At 34.3% G+C, this 14,097-nt stretch overlaps 1 protein-coding gene across 2 annotated transcripts in view; it reads left to right on the top strand.

Moving 5' to 3' along the window:
- The window catches only part of Ctdspl2 (CTD small phosphatase like 2), an 82,985-nt gene extending 69,126 nt beyond the window's left edge, over positions 1-13,859 (top strand). For both annotated transcript variants that reach the window (XM_026390291.2, XM_077799430.1), the window contains exons 9-13: positions 3,051-3,113; positions 3,218-3,297; positions 7,029-7,155; positions 8,759-8,854; positions 10,793-13,859. In XM_026390291.2, the coding sequence (XP_026246076.1) occupies positions 3,051-3,113; positions 3,218-3,297; positions 7,029-7,155; positions 8,759-8,854; positions 10,793-10,858 (432 nt within the window). In that variant the 3' untranslated portion in view covers positions 10,859-13,859. The remainder of the gene's footprint in view (positions 1-3,050; positions 3,114-3,217; positions 3,298-7,028; positions 7,156-8,758; positions 8,855-10,792) is intronic.
- Positions 13,860-14,097: the final 238 nt, after the last annotated feature.

Below are 14,097 nucleotides of genomic sequence, written 5' to 3' on the forward strand. Positions count from 1 at the left end.
TGCTGCCAGCAAGCACTGTCAAATTTTAAGTTGTGTGTTAGGGATTCATGCCCTGTATGCATACGGGGCATGATCTCTCCCCAGAACCACAGAAGGGGTTTAAAAAAAATTTTTTAAAAAATTTTATTTTCACTATATATATAAAAATATAATAATGACAGGTTGGGGTTGTGGCTCAGTGGCAGAGCACTTGCCTAGCATGTGTGAGGCACCACGTATCAATAAATAAAATAAAGGTTCATTGACAACTAAAAAATTTTTTTAAAAAATAATGAAAATAATAGAATGCATAATGAAGAATGAATCATTGACTTAATTGGAAAGTTGTTGGAAGTTGTGAAATATCACTTAATTTGGTTTTGTTTTGGTTTGGAGGGAGTTGGGGGAGTATTTCTCTGCAATGGAAGTGTGATGTATACAGAGGAAACAAATCTCAAACGTCAGAGACCTGTTTTTCTTACTTGACTATATTGAGCAAGTGATAATGAGGATGTTAGAAAAAAAGTTTGCCAGTGAAATGTAATTTTTTGCCTTAACAAACAAATAAGATTATGTTTGGTTTTCAATCCAGGCCCCAAACCTGGATATTCAAAATATACCAGATAACTTTGAAATATTAATATTATTTAGAAGAGCATGTATAGCTGGGCACAGTGGTGCACACCTATAATCCTGGCAACTAGGGAGGCAGGAAGATTGCAAGTTCAAAGCCAGTTTTGGCAACTCAGTGAGGCCCTTAAGCAACTTGGTGAGACCCTCAAAATAAAAAGGCATGGGGATGTGGCTCAGTGGCTAAGGGCCTCTGGGTTCAATCCCTGGTACCAAAAAAGAAAGAAGAAGAGGTGCAACTATAGTTAACTTTTTTTTGTTGTTTGTTTTTTTAATGCCTTATCACAAATAAGTGATTGGATATTGAGAATTTGGTTATTTTTATCTGCTTGGGGATGGGGGTGTGTGTGGCTCACTTTGGTTTTGATTAGTCTTGAAATTTAGATGAAATGCCTAACTAGTGGGATTAAAAATAAGTATATCATTTTAGAGATTAGAACAGAGTGATGATATTATAGAATAACAAACAGTTGTATAGTCTTGTAGGATTGCTTCTATTTGTCTATATTGCCTAACTTTTAAAGAGTTGCATTTCACTTGATTTTTGTCACATGCCTACTATATATTTAGCATTGTTTTATGTTGGTAATCCCAGAGACTCAGGAGGCTGAGATTGGAGAATCACAAGTTTGAGGCTACCCTCAGATATTTAGGAAGGCTCTAAGCAACTTCACAAGACCTTGTTTTCATAATTAAAAAATAAAAAGGGTTAGGGATATGACTCACTGGTTTAAGCATCTCTAGGTTCATTCCCTGGTACAAAAATTGGTAGACTGGGTAGTGAAAAAAAGAATGTAGAAAGGGCATCCCTACCTCTGAGAAGTCCTTTGTATGATTCCCCTTTTACCCCTGCTTTGCTATAAAACATTTCCCAGAACTGGGATTTTTGTTGTCTTGGGAACATTTTTTTTTGTGTGGATGCCTGAACTAAACTCCACTAAGCCTAAATTTGATTTGTAGCCACCGAAGGCCCAAAAAGTGGGGGATCCTGGGGATTGAACTCAGGGGTACTGGATCATTGAATCATATCCCCAGCCCTATTTTGTATTTTATTTAGAAACGGGGTCTCACTGAGTTGCTTAGCACCTCTATATTGCTGAGGCTGGCTTTGACCTCTTCTTGATCCTCCTATCTCTGCCTCCTGGGCTGCTGGGCACCATAGGCCTTTTTAAGGGAGAAAAAAAAAATCAGAATGCACGGAATCTGGTTCAATAAATATTCATTATGATATATGTAGTTAATGTTACCTTTCAGTAGAGTACAAAATTTTTCTTTTTATAAACATCACAAAATGAATACAATTTAGAGAAATCACAATCTTTTATAAGTAGTGTTAGTGGTGGTTCATGGTTTTATATTTCTCTGCTTTTTGAGTATTGAAGTATGTTACAAGAGCAACAGTAAATGTAAGTAAGAAGCCAGACACAGAATAATAAAATAGCTGGGCGTGGTGGCACATACGTGTAATCCCAGCATCTCAGGAGATTAAGGCAGGAGGATCATGAGTTCGAAGCCAGCCTCAGCAAAAAAGGGGCTAGGATTGTGGTTCAGTGGTTAAACACCCCTGGGAGTTCAATCCCAATACCAAAAAAAGAAAGAAAGAAATAAGAAAATACACATAAGGTAGCTATTTGGTTACTGTAATGTTTCCTGATATTGAGTACTAGGTTTTGAGAACTGGTGTGTGTGTATGTGTAAGTTGTAGATGAACACAATATATATTTATTTTTATGTGGCACTGAGGGTTGAACCCAGGACTCACGTGTGCTAGGCAAGCGCTCTACCACTGAGCTACAACCCCAGCCTGAGAAATGGTGTTTTAATCTGAAATAGCCCAGTGGCACTAATTTATATGCTATATGTAAATCATTAAATGTAGAAGAGCAATTCTGATTTCCAAAAAAATGGTTATTTAAGCCCACCAGTCCAGATATTCCTTCTTGAATATTGTTTGCCTTAATAAAAATTTTAAATAGGATTTTAACAGGTGATAATTGTTGAGAAGAAATTCTGAATAATTATTGAGGAAGGTCAATGAGACAGGTCAGCTAGATATGGACACACAACTTGCCTAATAATTGGATGGATGCTACCTGGCTGGAAGATGGAGCTGATTGGTGGATCAATTTCCCAGAGGGGAGCCCTCTACTTTTAGTTTAAATATCTGTTAAAATTATATTCTGATGAAGAACTGTTACATTGTATGCTTTTATATAACTATCAAAAACGAAGTGATCACCAGTGATGATGATTATTCCACTAAAAGATTAAGTGGTTTCTTATATGTGAAATATATTTGGTTTGAGTGGTACTTAGTAAATATTTCTACTCAAAATATGAAACTTTTATTAATCATATCAAAAGTTAGACCACAACAGATATTAAAAATAAGTGGTTTTATTTTTTTTATTTGCTGAAAACTTATCTTTGCATTTCTTTAGGTTTATGTGAGATTAAGACCATTCTTCAGGGAATTCCTGGAACGAATGTCTCAGATGTATGAGGTAAATGTGCTGAGCCTAATTACATACATATTTTCATTTTATTCAATATAGTACCCATATTTAGATCATGTATAATGATTCCTTCTTTTCCCCTGAATTTGTAGATCATTCTTTTTACTGCTTCTAAGAAGGTGTATGCAGACAAGTTACTGAACATACTAGACCCTAAAAAGCAACTGGTCAGGTAAATTTAATTAAGAAATAGTGGAAATGTCTGTCACACTGATCTATGAAATTATGATGATTCTATTTAATTTTAATAGCCATTTTCATGGCTACATAGAGATTTACTATGTTGAATGGCAAAAATAAATGAATTTTCTTAAGCCCCAAAATTCTTAGAGTTCCTAATCATAACTCCAGACAGACGTTCTTTCTAAAGGATACGAAGACCAAATGTATTTATTCAATGTGACATCTATATCCTCATTTCTTTTGGGATGGGGGAATGGGGGGTTGTGTTGAATTTCCCACTGTGAGCATGATGTTTGACCTTATTTTTCTGAGATAATGCATGATGTATTCCTTATTTAATGGCATAAACGAGTTGATGTTAACAGAAATGATCAAATTTTTCAAGAGCAAATTTATCTTCCATGGAATGAAAATGATACATAAATTTAATTGGAAATGAAAGTTGGTTTAGTCAGGGCTGGGGATGTGACTCAGTGGCAGAGCGCATGCAAACAAAATTTTGATTTAGTTACTCAGGTTTTCCTGATCTTGATTCAGTTCCTTACATGTGCCTGAACCAGAAGATGGCATGCATTCCTGGTTAGGCCAGGGGTACATTGGGTGATTTTTAAAACATTTTGAAAATCAGTTTAATTATTTCTGTCATCTGAAGTGAGACTTCAGTTAAGACTGCAACAATCTTGTTGCATCCTTTAAGATATAGGGGTAAGGGGCTGGGGTTATAGCTCAGTAGTAGAGCGTTTGCCTAGCATATGTGAGGCACTGGGTTCGATCCCTGGCACCACATAAAAATAAGCAAATAAAATAAAGGTATTGTGTCCATCTATAATAAAAAAATTAAAAAGATATAGGAGTAAGTTGTTTGAATTTTTTACCAAGAGTGGAGATGACACAGAAGGCTCATAAAAGCTTTAATAGCTAAGTATTAATTTTCTTGAGCACTTTGTCTCATATTGTCTTCATGAAAAAAACTAAACTTAATTTTCTGCTGTTAATGATTCCTTTATTATTGAGTGGTTACAACTATACAGAAAGGTTTTTTCTAATGTCCTCATTTCAGGGTTTTTCCTTCTATATAAAACTATTCTCTTGTTTTTATATCTAAAGGATCAGCTGGAGACATACACTTGAGAAATAGTGTTTTCTATTCACAAAAGTATATTGTAATTTATGCTCATTTTACCTGATTTTAATAAATGTATAAAAATGATTTTGTTTTGATGACTTCATTAATTCTAAAGATTTCTGTTCAGCATGTATAATGTTCTATGAAACAATGATAAGCAACATAACCCTTTGGAGTTTTCATTATGCTATTACATTGTTATAAATTAACATCCTTTTTTAAAAGTAGCTTTAAAAAAATTGACGTATCGGGGAGTATAAATTTGTTTCCTCTAGTTGTAATTTTGAAAAAATTTGACCAGAAAAACTTTTTAATAGTAGATTTGAATAGAATGCTATGGGGAATTCACCTTTAGAGACAGTGGGGTAGACTGAGAATTCCTGTAATCTCTGAATCCCATGAATTCAAATGCAGATTTGTTGACATGGAAGATCTGCTATTAAATGAGTGGTACAAGTAGATTTTTCTTAAACTGGAAATTCCTACTCTTGGTCCTCAGATTCCTGGAGAGTTTATAGTGTAATTAAAGTAACCATAGTGTTATGTTCATTTGTCTTTTGTATTAGTGCATTTGCCACTGTTGGCAAAAGAGGCATCAACACAGTGACTTGGGATTACAGGTTGTGCCTGCCTCTCCAATTTCCATTATCTGAATGTCTATAGAAGTAAAATATTTGCTGTCATTTTTCCAAAGTAGAACTGTCTTTAAACCTTTTAGAGCAGATGATAATTTGAGTAATTAAAATGGGGTATGGTATATAAGTTTATTTTTGTTGAGCTGTGACAGATTTTGTGGGTAGAAAATACTCCCCCCTCCCGAAATTGCATAATTAAAAATACAGGTATGAGGGGAGGGAGAGGAAAAGAGGCAGGTAGGAATGATAATGGAATGAGTTAGACATTATTATCACAAGTACATGTATAAGACATGAATAGTATGAAAATACTTTGTGTAAAATCAGTATCTTGAAAAATTGTGCTTTATGTATGTAATATAAAATAAATTTCATTCTGCCATCAAGTATAACAAATCAGAATTTTTAAAAATGGCCTTACTAAAAAAAAAAAAAAAAAGCCTATAAGCAACAAAGTGATTTCTCAGTACCCACATATTTTCAGTTTATGAGCTTTATTTATATAGTCCCTTTGATCTTCATTTTGAACCTGTATATTCTTGCTTTATACAAATTTTTTTTAGCTTAGGAGTATGGCTTCCCCACTTATCAGAAACAAAGGGCACACCCATTAAAATCAGCAAGTCTCAACTGATGATCATATTACAATGCAGGATGCAGGGAAATAGAAAAGACCCAAGATCAACAAATAAACATTGTAGTAGCTTAGGGTCATTTTGTATTTGGGCAAGTAGCCATCTCCACATTCATATTAGAAAACACTTCTCTATTACAGCTCTGCAGGGTAGTAAATAGACTGTTCATAGCATTCACCCCCAGTAGTCAAACAATAAAAAGAAACCTCTGCTTAAGAGGCAAAGACGAATTCAATGTATTTTAGAAACATTTTCAAATAAAATCGTTGAAATAAAAAAAAAACAACACAGGTATGAGTAGTCCCTATTTCCTGAGAAGTTGTTTATAGGGGTTAAGAAACAAGGAAAGACAAACTATCAGTTATTAAGGTATACAGGATGGAGTGTGGGTGGAAAAGTCAGTATTATCAATTATTAGTAATTTAAGAGATTAATATTTTGAAGGTTAATGGAGATTGTATAAGTAGTATTTAAATATTATCATAAAACCTTCACTAGCTTTCTAAAATAATGTGGCATTAAAGAGCCAAAAATTGGTGAAACATCAGTTTATAATACTTAAATCTGAATTTTACCATTTAATTCAGTCCCTTATTAAATAGCCCCCCCCCCCCATTCACACACACACTAAAAGAAATAGGGGTGTTTAGGAAAAGTTGAAATGATGGAATGTTTTGGCCTCAGCAGCTCGTTTTCTCAAAAACTAAAAAAAAAAAAAAAAAAACCCATTTTTTAAGATGCCAACACAAAAACATTCCTTCTTATATTTTCTATTCTGGCATGTACAGGGATAGGGAGGCTGTGTGGTCTACTGGTTAGAGCAAAGGACTGGGAGCCAGGAGGATCTTGGGTTCCAATGCGGGGCTAACCACTGACTTACTGTGTGACTTTGGGCAAGTCACTTGACCTCCTTGTGCCTCAGTCAACCATCTGGAAAATTGGTTAAAAAGCAAGACCTCGCTGACAACCAGATGCTGCATCTGAACTGAGCTTTCCTGGGTAAATAAATTACAAAAACAATTTAGAATTTTTAATTCCCCTTTATAATTTAATATAATGTTTTTGGATAACCCCAAGTTCTTTAAGGAATGGCAATATTGGGTTGTAAGGTTTCAATAATTGCTAATTTTTTTTTTTATATAAAACTGTAGCCCAAAGCTTAGGCCCAGTATTATATTTGAATTTCCTTAGTGAGAGAAAATAATAAGGCTTATTCTGTAAAGCCTATGGTATATGTATGTGTACATGTTTCAGTATGTAAAGTACTTTTTAAAAGGGATTTTTGTTTTTTGTTTTTTTAATTTTCTTTTATTTTTGTGTCTAGGCACCGGCTTTTCCGTGAACATTGTGTTTGTGTACAAGGAAACTATATAAAGGACTTAAATATCCTTGGAAGGGATCTTTCAAAAACTATAATAATTGACAACTCACCACAAGCCTTTGCATATCAGGTAGGAAGAGGATTGCGAAACAAACTCAGATTGGAAAAAATACAATGAAGAAAAATTACTGCCAAAAAGAATATGATGTGTGGAAAAACAATTTTCACTGGTGGAATTTTCCGGTTTTATGTGTCATCTTTTGTAATTAGAAATGCCAAAAATAATGAATTTGAGTAGTAAATCTGAATCTGAATAAGGAGGAGCTATAAGATAGTACATCATTTAATAACACTTATCAGTAATTAAACCAATAATTGTACGCATGTTGAGAATTATAATAGGCCTAATGACCTTGTTGTTCTAGACTACTTGCTATAACGTTCTGAACTATTAAGACTATTTTGTCAACATAATTGTACCCTTCCTTAATGTTTCTTAGAACCAACAAGTAAACATCAATCATCCTTGCAAGATATATTTTATACTATGGATATGTCTATGTGGTATGATATCTGAGGTTCGATTTGCAATAAATCAGTGCCGAATCCGAGTCAGGTGTAGCTAGAACAAGATTGTCCCTTAACTTCTGTCTCACAATGCCCATAGTAAGAAAAGGGGGGCAAAATTATATGGCATTGAAATGTGTTCATTTGGTGGGGAATTTGCACAATTTCAGCATAAACCACTGAGTTACATCCCCAGTCCAAGTCCCTACCTTTTTATTTGCTTATATTTTAAAATGTGACTTTGAGCTGGGCCTTGTTGTACATATCTGCAGTCCCAGCAGCTTGAGAGGCTCAGGCAGGATGATTGCAGGTTCCAGACCAATCTGGACCTGTCTCAAAATTTAAAAAAAAAAAAAAAAAAAAAAAGCTGTGAGTGATGGTGGTACTGGGGTGTAGGTGTATCTCAGTGGTAAAGCACCCCTGGGTTCAATCTCAGATACCACAGAAATAAGTTCTTAAGAATTTTAGCCATGTGTAGTGGTGCTTACCTGTAGTCCTATCTCATCGGGTGGCTGATGTGGGGGATTTCTTGAACCCAGTAGTTTGAAACCAGCCCGAGCAACAGCAAAATGTCATCTCAACAAAATAAACTGAAGATGTAGCTCTAGTAGATAGAACTTATGTTGAGAATAGAAAAATAGTAGCTAGGCATGATGGCATGTGCCTATAGTCACAGCTACTCAGGAGGCTGAGGCATGACATAGTCCCTTGTTAAAAAAAACATTATGTGTGTGTAAGTGTGTATACACACACACACACACACACAGATTGTCTGTCTCTGTCTGACAATGTTCTCTTTTTATATTGGCAATATATCTTTATTCATAATGCCTATCACTGTACTAGTGGTAACTATTGTATAACTGCATAAAGGAATGTTTTTAGTTATGTTAATGGTGTTTGCAAAACTTGATTTAATGAAACTTGTTAGCTTTATATTCACTGAGAAGAAAAATGATGGTGAAAAACTTCAGGCTTTAGTTTATTCCTTCTATCTCTTGTACTATTGAGTTGACAAAATTCTGGTAGCATTTCTTTTCAAAGGAACTTTTAAATCTACTGTTTCTTCTTATTAAAAAAAAAAAAAAACTTTTCCATATTAGGCAAAATGTAAGTATGTCCATACCGTTACTCTTAAGGATTTACTTACTTATTTATCATTTTAGCTTTCTAATGGAATCCCTATAGAAAGCTGGTTTATGGATAAAAATGACAATGAACTCCTAAAATTGATTCCATTTCTGGAGAAGCTTGTAGAACTGGTAAGTATAATTTATTGTTTTTTTTTTTTGTTTTTGTTTTTTGTTTTTTGTCAACTATGTGGAAATCTCTTGCTTTATGTGTACTGGTTTTTAAAAGTTAACTGCTGAGAGGTTAGGGGAAAGTTTAAAAAAGATTCAGGATTTTTTAATGTTTTTAATAAACTTTTTAAAAATGTACAGCAGAGGGGCTGGGGTTGTGGCTTGGTGGTAGAACGCTTGCCTAGCATGTGTGAGGCACTGAGTGTGATTCACAGCACCACATATAAATAAATGAATAAAATAAGGTCCATCAATGTCTAAAGAAGTAGTTTTTAAAAATCTACAGCAGAAATCAGTTAGGCTTATTCTTATAATCAAATAAAAGATACTCTGTATTATCTAGCATGCACAAGGCTCTGAGTTTAATTCCCCAAAGTGCTCCTCTCCAAAGGAAAAAACAAAACAAAAACATACGCCATATTGTATATTACAACTTACATTTGTATACTGAAGAGGCAAAGTGTCTGTGTGGCTCTTTTACACTCCTTTCTTATAAAGTATACAAAAACAGATACCAAGAATGCTATCGGGGGCCTTGATGGCAAAATGAGTAGACTTGGCTTTGGTCTGTGAATTAGGACTTCAGAGATGCAGGTAAATCCTATAGATCAGGAATAGCTCCAGGGAGCCAAAAATATAATTTTAATTTATCCTCACATCTGTTCATGTTAAGAGTAGCAGGTATGGACATGGAAACTTCCCTAAAAACTACTCTATTTCCCGGAGTTGGATGAGCTAGACTCTCACTGAACAAGTGAGGACAGAAGGGAAACCTCTGGAATGGGTTAGTGGCTTGAGAGTCACTGGGTGAACTAGTTGTGATTTAGGGAAGAGAGGAAGGAGTCTTTTAAGTTCTGTCATCACCTGTAACAGTCAAGGTTCACAGCTGCATGGCAGATGTGTGAGATCTCAGCAGGTGGGGGTTAAAGAAAGTCCCTCTATACAAAATTGGTATTCAAGGGAAATTAATCAGTGACCAGTAAATTGGCCCAAAGGATTAGGGGAAGATCTTTAATGGAAGGGAAGAGAGAAGAGATACATCATAGAAACAAATGGAAAGTCCCAGACCACTGAGGAGACCAAGGATAAGGAGAGGGCTCTCCCTCCTCAGTAGGTTTTGGCAAAGAATTATAGGACTGGAGTTAGAATGCATTGATGTAGAATCTCACCTGGAGTTCTGAACCCCAGACTTCACTGCCCACTATTATTCTCTATGAGCATTTTCCCCCCAGTAGTGGGGACTGAACCCAGGGGAATTCTGCCACTGCACTACTGCCACAAGGTCTTATTGAGTTGCCCAGCTGGCCTCTAACTTTTGATCTCCTGCCTCATCCTCCCAAGTATTGCACCAGTCAATTTTAAGAGGAAAGTAAGATTTAATGGCTTAATCCTCTCATCTATCTTACAAGTTAACTGTATCTGTGTTACATTTCTGTACAATAATCCTTTGAAGTCCATCCAGAATTGGTTCTAGGATCTCCTGTTTATCAAAATCTGCAGATGTTTTAAGTCCCTTATGTAACATGAAGTAGTATTGGCATATAACCTATACACATCCAATAAACTTTAAATTATCTCTGGATTACTTATAAGACCTAATACAATGTAAATAAATATTTGTTATACTGTATTATTTAGTAATTAAGACAGGGGAAAAGTCTATACATGTTCAGTACACATGCAGTTTTTTCCTGAATGTTTTTGATCCAAGGATGGTTGAGTGTACAGCTGTGGAACCAGTGGCTATAGAAGGCTGACTGTATTTGGCCAGCAAAATAATATAAATCATGAAATTAAATAGTACATTTCCTCTGCAGAGTAAAGCTGTTTTAATGTTATAAGGATCATATCTTTGAAATTATGTAGCTTTTTTAAAAAGGTCTCCTTTTTTCCACACAGAATGAAGATGTCCGACCTCACATCAGAGACAGATTTCGCTTGCATGATTTGCTGCCCCCAGATTAAGTACAAAGACTTGTCAAATCACTGAAGGGGGAGAGAATGCAGGACCCTTTTGGACTGAAACAAAAACATTGCCATTACTGTTGAAATTTTGCATTTTTGTACCCCGTCTTGCTTTTCTTATCTTTGGTGCCCAATAATAATCAAGGGTTACAGAAAGAGACTATCTATCTCAGATTGAATACATACAGTAGGTAGGCTAAAACAGAAGAGTCTTTAGAACTAGTGCAACTCCAGTGAAATTTTTTTATGTACAGGACATCTGCAGTTTATAAAGAATTCTGTTTCTGCCACCAGCAGTTTGACCTGTAGTTACACAGGATTTTATGATAATAACAGAGATGAAAATGGACTTTTATTTTCTCTCTGTTTGGTGCTCTAAGTGGGTTTGTAGCCACTTTTCTGTTACTTTATGATTCTCATTTCAACAGGAATGGCCAGTAAAAGTTGTTTTATTTTTTCCTGTTAAGGTTTATAACCTTTTTACATTTTTGACCTGTATTAGATTAGAATTTCATTATGCATTCCTTTTAGTTGAGGCGCTTCATAGTTTTCTGGAAATAGTCAGTTTTTAGTTTTTTATTATACATTTGAATGGCCGTTTTCCTGCTTTGTCTGCCTGCATATTGTATATTTGTTTAAAAATATTCTCTACTTTTAGTCCATGTAAGTTTCATTTAAAAAGACATGCATTTATATTTTGTCTCTGTAATATTCTACTGTAGGTGAAATCTTTTTAAAAATCAAGAGACTGGGTAGATAAGAATATATATGATGACTAATATTCAAAAGATTTAAACCATTGTGATGGCGTGTATTCCCAAATGGTAATATCTTGCAACGGCACACAGATTTAATGGATAAAGGTATACCTCAGACTTCACTGTGCTCACCAATCTTTGAGGAGAAAAGTTTAGTCACCTGTTGGGCTTGATTTAGTTACTGCTGCCTTTGGTTTTCTCCAGGAATGAAGTATGCAGCACAGTGACTCAGTATTTTTAGTTACTTTGCATGGGCTGGTAGTACCTCTGTTATGCTCTCAGTTACAATCAGTTTAAAACTCTGTGTAACAGTCTTGGTACCTAACAGTAGCTATGCATAATCCTGTGGCACAGTACACTCCCAAGCCACCAATGCAGTTAATAGGCTCTCATAGTGGTTTTCTATGCTATATGAAAATAGTCTTCAAGCCTTGGTTCTCTAATGCAGCTACCACAAGAGGTTGATATTTTTATAGTGGTGTGTAATCTCCTTTTCGGGAGGCTTTTTATGGAAGGTAGAATTTGTAAAAGTTAGTATGCTTTGCCTCTCAACTGCATTAACATGCCACAGGCTTAGACTGTTTTTGTGTAAAGGATGTCAAAGAACGGCACTTTTTCTAAAGAGAAGTTTGATATTTTGTATGCTTGTTAAGAAAGTACAGTATTGGAAATTAAAGGTGGACAACTGATAATTGAGGAGTATGTCAGTTAATTTTTTATGTATATTACCTGTTTACTTGTACAACTTATTGTACAAATTACATGCAGCTTCATTTTCAAATGAATCCTTAAAATAAGGAAATCTTTTTAGGAAAAACATTTAATTTTTGTATTTTTGATTTTAAAAGGCATGAGTTATGTCAGTTTTCAGTGTATTAATGAAGATTTTAACTTTTCATCAGGTTGAGTGTTTTCTTACTATATTATCTGTTGTGTATGTAGTTAGCATATTGTGTCACTGAACTGTTTAAAATCTAGCATGTAGAGCAAGCCTGTTTTGTGGAAAATCCTTATTCATTAAAAAAAATAATCATGGCAGATTTTCTGCAAAAAAAAAAGCAAAAGCATTTGCAATTCAGAATACTGATTTTTTTTTTAATTTAAAGAAAGGTATTTTGCTTGTAGGAAAAAATACTACAGATTCGTTTTAATGAGAATCTTTGAAATGTATTTATCTTTAGGGCATCTGGGCATCTTTATGCTGTTTGTCTTATGTCTTTCTTGAAATAAAATGTACATACGTTACCTTTACATATGCTCTTGCGCAAAATTGTGAACCTAGTTACATTTCTCCCTGCTCCCTTCTTTTTTATGCTCAAACAGCAAAACCCAAAACATAAATAAGATCTGAACTTTCAGCCTACATCGTATTTGCTGAAAGCTGTTCTGATTAAATTCAGTCCCAAAGGGCCTTCCCATAACTGAAAGGGAAATGTAAGCACCTATACCACTGTGCCTCTGTGCACTTTAATAATAAAAAGCAACTTTTAAATTATCTTTTATTAATGGTAAAGTCCTTTTCAATCCCATGCTAGGAGTATTCTTTTATATCAGCTGATAAACAAATCAAGCATAACAAGCTTCTGTAAAGCTAAATAAGGGCAATTTTATATGGCCAGAGAACATTTCTTTAGAACAAATTAATATTTCTTCATCACTTTATTTGGGTAATTTTAAAGTTGTTAGTACAAAATTTAAAATCTCCCCATTACCTTTTTTATCTATTAATAGATATTTAACACTTCCATTTAGTTAATGGGAGGTGTGTATTTTTTTTAATTGAGATGTGCCAGCCCATCAGCTCACACGGGAAACATAAAATCTTAAAATCTAATTGTAGTGAATGCAGGAGAGAGATGGGTCCATGATGACACACAGCAAAAGTGACCTGTGCACACATTACAACTCTGAAGTACATAAGAAAATTGTGCTATTTTCAGTGATAAATATCTGACTTTTAAGACATTCTTTTAAATATTTGTTGTCATTGTTAGGCTGTTTTAATTAGTAGTTTTTAAAATTCCATGTAATATATGTATCCCTAATCAGATTTATCACAATATTTCTTCTTGGATCCTAAAAGAACTGATGACAGTTCGTAATCATAAATTGTTTTATATTAGCTAGTCGGAATATTTATTTACCCAGTGGCTTTATCTGCTTCCCAAAATTGATTTGGGATTTGTTGGAAGAAGCATTGTATAACTTCTATAAACAGCTATTTTCTTGTAACTGTTGGTGAAATGGATGTGTACATTGTTTATATATATTTATATATATATATATATATATATGGTTTATGTGTAAATTATATATATATAAATATATATATATATATATATTTCTCTGGCTTTCTTTTTTTAAAAAATAGGGTTAACAGAATTTTTTTTGAAGTTATCTTTGGCCAATGACTTTTGCAACTAGATATTACTTTCATTCGACCTTCTAAAGATGTTCGCTTCTCATTATTTTGTTGTCAAT

This window comes from Urocitellus parryii, chromosome 6, assembly GCF_045843805.1.
Source record: "Urocitellus parryii isolate mUroPar1 chromosome 6, mUroPar1.hap1, whole genome shotgun sequence".
In the NCBI taxonomy this organism is placed as follows: domain Eukaryota; kingdom Metazoa; phylum Chordata; class Mammalia; order Rodentia; family Sciuridae; genus Urocitellus; species Urocitellus parryii.